We start from the raw sequence: 10,000 nt of genomic DNA on the forward strand, positions 1-10,000 counted from the left end.
ACTCTTACTGTATGTAAACGATTTCTAAATTATCTTACAGAAAACCAAATTCATATACGGTTACCTTGAGAGAGAGAGAGAGAGAGAGAGAGAGAGAGAGAGAGAGAGAGAGAATATCTTTTGAATTGTTACAATAAGATAATCATGTTAGTTTTTATTTTTCAATATCTGCTTCAAACCTAGCTGAGACCATCATCAGTCGGCTAACAACCGGGTGCTTGTTCCACAGTTCAGATAAACAGAAGCATTACCATTTTTTAATACTCCCATCTGTATCCCCTCACCCAGTCCAAGACTCGAACACGGTACCATAGCTTGAGGTACTACTACTACTACTACTACTACTAGAGAGAGAGAGAGAGAGAGAGAGAGAGAGAGAGAGAATTGCAATAACAAATCAAGGCAATTCTGATCAATGAAATCAATAAAGCAAAATCTAATTCTAGATTCATGGAAAAATAATCCCTACTCATAACAATAAGGAGAGCCCATTAGCGTCAACAGCCTTCGATGATTAAAAATTGTAAATAACATCAATGAGTTTACACAATACACACAAAATGAATACAATATTTGACATGGGTTTATTTGGGATGTAATATCCATAACATCGCATTCAAGGGTATTTTTTTAGATTAAAAACGTACAACTCAAAACCTTTACATAAGAAATTAATGAGGGTGTGTGTTCGTCAGTAATTCACTTGTTTTTTATATTAATATTAAATTTACCTATCACCCTCTTAATGACAGTTTGGATGATTAAAATGGGGAAAAATATTTGCGGTAATATCGCAATTATTCTGTGAATGATAAGCAAGTAAGCAAAAACTCGAATGTCAATTTCCATATCATTATCTATTTTGAAGATTTCATCAAGATTAAAACAGCATTTCTATACCAGATCCACAAAAAAATATACATTTTTTTTCCAACATATAAAGGTCTACAGGTAATAAATAATTATAATAGGGACACAATATTATATATACATATATAGAAAGAGAGAGAGAGAGAGAGAGAGAGAGAGAGAGAGAGAGAGAGAGAGATATTCTAAAATTGAATAAAAATGTCGAGGAACTAGAGAAGGAAGGCCTCCCGTCTCACCTGAGCTAATAGAGGCTGCAGTAGGTCTCCTGATGGTGGAGGTGGCGTTGACTAGTTTGGAAGTGGTAGCTTTGAGACCTCGCCTGATGGTGCTGTAAGAGGCGGCCGCACCGGTGGACGAACTCATGCTGGTGGTCGCTCGGGTGTTGCTGGAGGTGTTGGCGGTGGTGTTGGCGCTGCTGGTGCCGGCGGTGCTGTTCAAACTCCCGGCACTGCTGCCGCTGCAGGAGTTGGTCACCAGCCGGCTTTCGGCGCACAGGACTTCGTCTTCGGGTTGGCTCTGGTGGTGGTGGTGGAGGGATAACGTGGAGGAGGACGACGACGAAGGGGGAGTCGAGTCTTTGGCAAAGGGTCGTTGAAGCTTATGGTGGGTGGGATGTACGGGGTTGGTGGGCGGGAGAAGGTGGTGGGTCGGGTAGTGGGTTGGGTACTGCTTGAAGGCGGAGAACGTTGTCGTCGAGAGGTGTTCGGTACTGCCAAGGGGATTGTTGTTGGGCGCACAGGAGGCGGTGGTTGACGTCGGGTTGGGCGGCGTCTGCGGGCGTGGGATGACAGGAAGGGAAGACTGCGACACGAGTTTCTTATTCTTAGCGAGGTGTAAATGGAACGTGGTGTGGTGTGGGTGTGGCAAGGGCTGCTTGGTCTGTCTTGGGGGCGGTGGAGCCACCCAGCTAAGGCGTGCCCAGCCGTCACGTAAGTCTTGGTCCGAAGATGATAGGGGTGGAGGAGGGCAGAAGGGCGGCGGGCGTGAGGGTAACGGCGGGGCGCCCTCTTTTACCCCGCCCACGCCACCACCCCGACCGCACCCGTCAGGCCCACAGCCTGTAAAGACAAAAAAATATACTATATTAGATATAAATCACATATACATAAAACAGTACAGTACATAAATGATAATTAACACCCCTCCCCCCCCCCCAAAAAAAAACATACAGAAACGATAATCTCATCAATAATGGGTATGACAGTTGAGTCAACAGTAACTCAGAAACTAACAAATAAAACCGATAAAAACACAATACATCCCTCATCACAAATAACCAGTATCCCCCAAAACACCTCGGATCTGTATCGGGGAATCTAATGCTCTAGTATTTTGCATGAGCATACATGAGGAACAAGCCTGGAGGTCATTAACTTCCTAAACAACTTCCCAAAAAGAGAGAAAAAAAGGTTCCATGTGTGCTATTTGTGAAAACCCAAGAAATCTAATATAAAAAAACAATTGCATAAGGATATACACATATAAATAAGATATATGAGTAAAATTAAACAAATTAAAAAAAAACTACTAATATTAAAATCACTAAGAATAATAAAAAGTTTATGCAATGGTGCCTGGTACTTTGAAATCCCAGAAATTTATCAACATTAACATAAATAGCAGAGCCACAAAACTGTTCTACAATTACCAGTATACAAAGAGAGTAACTGGTTCCGGGCACTGACAATGTGGTGCCTTTAAACTTTATGGACATTATCTGAAAAACGACTTGCCGGCTTTATTTACCCAGGTACAGAAGTTTTCGGTTGAAATAAATTATATGAATGCTAGCTGACAACGATATTAGAAAAATAATGAAATCACAGCATCGAGGAATTTCTTCCAGAAGGCCAAGATTGCAGTAAGCTACAAACGCTCAATTACTACCATATTGGAGCTAAGGTAAAACAGTGAATCGTATGCATGCGAAGAGTTACTTCAATCTAGGAAGAAAAGAAAGCCTTTCGAATAACATCTATTTCTGGTGACATTGGATACAAACGGTCTTTCAAGAGCCGTGAAAAAGAGTGTACGAAGTCGAGCGTATCATCAAGAATTATCAAAGATTTGATTACTTAAATGCTAATATTTAGAATTAGAAAGTAATTCTATTAACGTACAGATAATCATAGGACAAGAACTCGATACGAAACTGGTTCATAACATAATTTCATGGTCAAATGACTATACCCTTCACTTCCCAGTTTAAATCCATTGTAAGGGACAGAGTTCGTTTTGATTTTGAAAAGAAGGCATAACTAAAGCATTGCATTATTAGTAACCTATATTTCCTTACTTCAAACTCTAAGTTTCTGTAGAACTTTAGTATTTTTTGTCTTCGGTTAAGCTACTTTCACTATAGAAAAAGCAACATTCATTGTAGATGGTTGAATGTGTGTGTGAATATTTAGACGTCATTTTTTACGGTTCGGTCACAGTAATAATAAAAATAATAATAATAATAATAATAATAATAATAATAATCTCACACTTATGCCCCTCCAAATGTCATTCTCACCTCTCTATTCGCCTTTGTTTTCTCAAAGAGAGTACGTCTAACGTTCTCCCTTACACCAACCTATTAACAAAAACGATAATTCAGCCGTATTATGTAACACATCTTACAGTCAGCTGCTACACAAGTTACTATAATTCATTTTTTTTTTTCAGAACCTCTATTCACACACACAAATTATCTCTGTCCCATGCCCCTTGCAATAGCACAAAAAAAGAAAAAAAAAATTGTCACCACACCAAACGATACGATTTTTTTATCTCAGCCTTCAACACCCTAACAATAATTCTTTCTATAATTAGAAAGGGTATTCAATCCTTACAATCCACTTTAAGATTAACCTCGTTCATTAGCACCCGTTTTCTTCTTTTTCATATACTTTAACCTGATTATCTCAATGTTATTCCATCTTCAAAAATTTATCTTCAATCAGAAAATCTCAATTTTATCACTTTTTAACCTATGGAAAGATGATCGGTCCGTATTCACCCATATTTCACGAGCAAAAAGGTGACTATATCCTCAACCTCTTTGGTCTCTCATATTTCTATGAAAAATAAAACTGTGATCAATCTAACACTTTTCCCACCAGAGCTACTCACCACAACAACAACCCCAAATATAAACTCAATACCCTTACTCGGTATTCCCACTTTTCCATAGCTCACCCCCATAGAAGATGTGTTACATGTTCAAAACTTTCTTCCAATCACACACCCTTGAACCTGAAAAGGCTTCTTTCTCACAATGCAATACAATTCCAACACTCACAAAAGGTTACATTTTCGACTAATGTCGTACCTTTCATCACTCAATTTAAGGTTGTCGCCTCCGCTTTGTGTCCGCGAGAAAGTTTTATACTCACTCAAACCTTCAAACCTAAAATCCTTTCCTCACTGGGCTATTTTCCTTGTTGGAGAACTGGGGCTTATAGCATTCTGCTTTTCCAACAAGGGGTGTAGCTTAGCAAGTAATAATAATAATAATAATACATATGCCAAGGCACTTCCCTCAATTTGGGGGGGTAGCCGACATCAAACAAATGAAACAGAATAGGGGACCTCTCCTCTCTACGTTCCTCCCAGCCTGACAAGGGACTCAACTGAGTTCGGCTTGTACTGCTAGGGGTGCCACAGCCCACCTTCTCCCGTTATCCACCACGGATGAAGCTTCATAACGCTGAATCCCCTACTACTCTTACCTCCGCGGTCAACCAAGGCACAGGAGGAAGCAGCAGAGCCTACTGGAACTGCGTCACAATCGCTCGCAATTCATTCCTATTTCTAGAACGCTCTCTTGCCTCTCTCACATCTATCCTCCTATCACCCAGAGCTTCCTTCACTCCATCCATCCACCCAAACCTTGGCCTTCCTCTTGTACTCCCGTCACCTTCTTTAGCAGACAGCCATTTTCCATTCTCTCAACATGGCCAAACCACCTCAACACATTCATATCTACTCTAGCTGCTAACTCATTTCTTATACCTGTGCTCACCCTCGCTACTTCGTGCCTAACCCTATCTACTCAAGACACAACAGCCATACTCCTTAGACATTTCATCTCAAACACATTCAATTTCTGTCTCTCCTTCATTCACTCTCTGACATACATCTGCTTCCACTCCACCATTTGCTGCAACAACAGACCCCAAGTACTCAATCTGATCCACCTCCTCAAGTAACTCTCCATTCAACATGACATTCAACCTCACACCACCCTCCCTTTTCGTACATCTCATAGCCTTACTCTTACCAACATTAACTCTCAACTTTCTTCTCTCACACACCTTTCCAAATTCTGTCACTAATCGGTCAAGCTTCTCTTCTGCGTCTGCAACCAGTACAGTATCATCCGCAAACAACAACTGATTTACCTCCCATTCATGGTCATCTCGTCTACCAGTTTCAGTCCTCGTCCAAGCACTTGAGCATTCACCACTCTCACCACTCACGGCGACATCACACATCCCTGTCTCAGCCCCACTCTCACCGGAAACCAATCGCTCACTTCATTTCCTATCCTAGCACATGCTTTACTACCTTTGTAGAAACTTTTCACTGCTTGCAACAACCTTCCACCAACTCCATATAACCTCATCACATTCCACATTGCTTCCCTATCAACTCTATCATACGCTTTTTCCAGATCCATAAACGCAACATACACCACCTTACCTTTTGCTAAATATTTATCGCAAATAATAATAATAATAATAATAATAACAGGGTATGACAAAGAGACTTTCCGGCATTATCCAATACAAAATCAACCTCTCATCACAGACATAAAATAAATGGAACTCATTTCACATTAAAACATATTTCTTCTTTGCCATTACAACTATTTAAAAACAACCTCTTTAAAGAAAAACTCCCCTATCTTTCATAAAAATCCAACCATCAATGACAAAAACATCCTTTCCCATAAAAAGCATAAACATCGCCAAGTGCCTTAATAAACACACACTTTTGCCTCCACATCCCGAAATACAATCCTCCACTCACCCCCTACACTCTGAAGCAAGAGAAAAGGGAGAAAGGAAGTGGTTGTACTCAGTTACACAATATACCGACTGCTGGATGTTCGAGCTCTTTATCCAATTTAGCATTTTCAAGTGAACTGCGTAACCAAAACATTCCTCGCCAACTGCCGCAGTCTGTTCCCGGTGCCGGCGGCTTTTATCAAGAGCAGAGATTACGATTTCGTTTGTTACGATCAGAGGTTGTGCGAGGACTGATATGCACGACTGAGAAGCTATACAAACTTGGATCATTATGCCATATTAGCGCCTTAAATGAAATTTTGAATTCTCTCAACAGGGCATGCATATATATATATATATATATATATATATATATATATTATAGTGTATATATATATATATATATATATATACATATACATACATATATATATATATATATATATATATATATACATATATATATATATATATACATATATATATATATATATATATATATATATATATATATATATATATATATATATATATATACAAAAGGAAGAAGGATCAGATAAACGAAATTTGGCCTTAGCGCTTTCTTATTATTATACCTCTTCAGGGCCAACTGGTAAAAAAAAAAAAATTAGGAACAGTTTCAAATTCTTTGCGCCAGTAATAAAAAAGAAAGAAAACGATAATATGAAATTTACTACACAGCCAGTTTTAAAAATGGCAATTGTTTAAATACATTGTTTACAAGCAGTGCATCAAGTTTATGCATTCCTGTGCTACTGTTGATTAATTCCACACGGTTTTTCTTTATAAAACATGATTCTATAATATTAAGCTTTATGATGTCCTTACAATACAGTATTTCTTTTGCTCCTTTCCAATTAATGGTATGATTACAATTATTCTTATGTTGAAATAAACTGCTTGTTTGGTTTCCTGTTCGAAGATCATATTTATCATGTTTTGTACAAGTGAATTTCTAATCAGCATATCTTTCAAAATACTATTCTTATAAATAGCACTGACAGTAAATGTTCTCATTAATTTGGGAATGATCATGAAATGATTGTGGAAAGGTAAATTGAGGTTTTCTATATCAAAATCAGCTTTAGAGTAGGTTTCATGAAAAGTTCTTCTTGCTTCTCCCTGATCTTCAAGGAATGCAGAGCAACTGACCCGCAGTGCCCTTAAAACAGATAAAAATAACATCATTTTTGCCCTTGGATGACGATTGGAGTAATGATGAAGTAAGGCAATACGAAAGCGCTAGGTCAAAATTTCGTTTATCGGATCTTTCCTCCAGCTTAGTGACAAACATATAAATAGCATGGTTCACCGACAGATCGTCAATATATATTTAAACAGAGAGAGAGAGAGAGAGAGAGAGAGAGAGAGAGAGATTCTTCCCACCTCATTCACTAATTAACTGCTCAATCAAGGATGAACCCTCTGTACAAATAGCGTCGACGGAATTGGCTCATTCTATCCCCTTAACTGAGGATACAGTCAACAAGGACAATAAAATGTCCACACACTGAGGCAAAGATATTTGACAGAACTTATATATCGGGGACCTTGATGGACATCAACGGTTCTAAAAACTATAACTCCTACTATTAGTATTATTGTTTGTTATTATTATGATAATTATTATTAGTTTATATCGGTATTATTATTGTTGTTATTATTGTTATTGTTATCATTGTTGTTGTTCTTGTAGTTGTAAACCAAGCTACAACCCTCGTGTGAAAAAAAGATGCTTGAATCCCAAGGGCTCTAATAGTAAAAGGATATAAGAAAATAAATAACTACAAGAGAAATAATGAACAATTAAAACAAAATATTTTAAGAACAGTAACAACATTTAAATAGATCTTTCATATATCAACTATAAAAAGAGACCCATGTCAGCCTGTTCATCATAAAAACATTCGCTGCAAGTTTGAACTTTTGAAGTTCCACCAATTAAACTACCTGATGAGAAAGATCATTCCACAACTTGGTCACAGCTGGAATAAAACTTGTAGAATACTCTATAGGGTTGAGCCTTGGAATAAAACTTGTAGAATACTTTGTAGGGTTGAGCCTTGGAATAAAACTTGTAGAATACTTTTTAGGGTTGAGCCTTGGAATAAAACTTGCAGAATACTTTTTAGGGTTGAGCCTTGGAATAAAACTTGTAGAATACTTTGTAGGGTTGAGCCTTGGAATAAAACTTGTAGAATACTTTGTAGGGTTGAGCCTTGGAATAAAACTTGTAGAATACTTTGTAGGGTTGAGCCTTGGAATAAAACTTGTAGAATACTTTGTAGGGTTGAGCCTTGGAATAAAACTTGTAGATTACTTTTTAGGGTTGAGGCTTGGAATAAAACTTGTAGAATACTTTTTAGGGTTGAACCTTGGAATAAAACTTGTAGAATACTTTGTCTTTGTAGGGTTGAGCCTTGGAATAAAACTTGTAGAATACTTTGTAGGGTTGAGCCTTGGAATAAAACTTGTAGAATGCTTTGTAGGGTTGAGCCTTGGAATAAAACTTGTAGAATGCTTTGTAGGGTTGAGCCTTGGAATAAAACTTGTAGAATGCTTTGTAGGGTTGAGCCTTGGAATAAAACTTGTAGAATGCGTTGTAGGGTTGAGCCTTGGAATAAAACTTGTAGAATGCTTTGTAGGGTTGAGCCTTGGAATAAAACTTGTAGAATGCGTTGTAGGGTTGAGCCTTGGAATAAAACTTGTAGAATGCTTTGTAGGGTTGAGCCTTGGAATAAAACTTGTAGAATGCGTTGTAGGGTTGAGCCTTGGAATAAAACTTGTAGAATGCTTTGTAGGGTTGAGCCTTGGAATAAAACTTGTAGAATGCTTTGTAGGGTTGAGCCTTGGAATAAAACTTGTAGAATGCTTTGTAGGGTTGAGCCTTGGAATAAAACTTGTAGAATGCTTTGTAGGGTTGAGCCTTGGAATAAAACTTGTAGAATGCTTTGTAGGGTTGAGCCTTGGAATAAAACTTGTAGAATGCTTTGTAGGGTTGAGCCTTGGAATAAAACTTGTAGAATGCTTTGTAGGGTTGAGCCTTGGAATAAAACTTGTAGAATGCTTTGTAGGGTTGAGCCTTGGAATAAAACTTGTGGAATACTTTGTCTTTGTAGGGTTGAGCCTTGTGATGGAGAAGGCATAAAGATTCTTATCTTGACTCACCAAAGAAAAATATCAAAAACTCTTATACGGGTTTACACGGTCACACGATTCGTTGAACGCGGTTCGACAGACAAGTGTTTGAAGTGATGTTTTAACTTGTGAACAAGGTATTTCATTGTCGAACACGTTCGTCGAACAGTTCGAAGAATGTCCCTTTTTGTCTGACTTTTATGGGCGGGGCTTTATATATATAAATATATATATATATATATATATATATATATATATATATATACATATATATGTATATATATATACATATATATATATATATATATATATATATATGTATGTATATATATACATATATATATGTATATACATATATATATACATATATATATAATATATATATATGCATATATATATGCATATATATATATATATATATATATATATATATATATATATATATACATATATATGTATATATATACATATATATATATATGTATATATATATACATATATATATGTATATACATATATATATACATATATATATAATATATATATATGCATATATATATGCATATATATATATATATATATATATATATATATATATATATATATATATATATATATATATATATATATATGAGTATACAAATTTTTACTTGAATAATTAAACTGTTTATAGTTGACCCAATTGTAATATAATTTTGTTTACATTCTTTATTATTCCCAAAGAAGCAAATGATTTAGGCAACATGAATGAATCCTTTCTTTTCTGCTACAAAAAAAAAAAAATCAAATCGCATACCCATTCACAGGTCCAGGGGATAGATCTGTTATAATACTCTGGACCTTGTGATAGATAAGATTGTCAATTCAAGACCAAATGAGACAATGGGGACAAGAGGATAATTTAGAACGGTAATGATTGATTTTGAGTGATCTGGCATAATCAATCAATCATTGCCGTTTTAAACGCCCCTCTA

General features: G+C 36.6%; 1 protein-coding gene across 5 annotated transcripts in view; it reads right to left on the reverse strand.

Annotated features, from left to right (window-relative positions):
• The window catches only part of Dab (DAB adaptor protein), a 251,004-nt gene that overhangs the window by 173,675 nt on the left and 67,329 nt on the right, over positions 1-10,000 (reverse strand). For all 5 annotated transcript variants that reach the window (XM_068378849.1, XM_068378852.1, XM_068378848.1 and 2 more), the window contains exon 2: positions 1,107-1,928. In XM_068378849.1, the coding sequence (XP_068234950.1) occupies positions 1,107-1,928 (822 nt within the window). The remainder of the gene's footprint in view (positions 1-1,106; positions 1,929-10,000) is intronic.

Source organism: Palaemon carinicauda, chromosome 8 (assembly GCF_036898095.1).
Source record: "Palaemon carinicauda isolate YSFRI2023 chromosome 8, ASM3689809v2, whole genome shotgun sequence".
In the NCBI taxonomy this organism is placed as follows: Eukaryota; Metazoa; Arthropoda; class Malacostraca; order Decapoda; family Palaemonidae; genus Palaemon; species Palaemon carinicauda.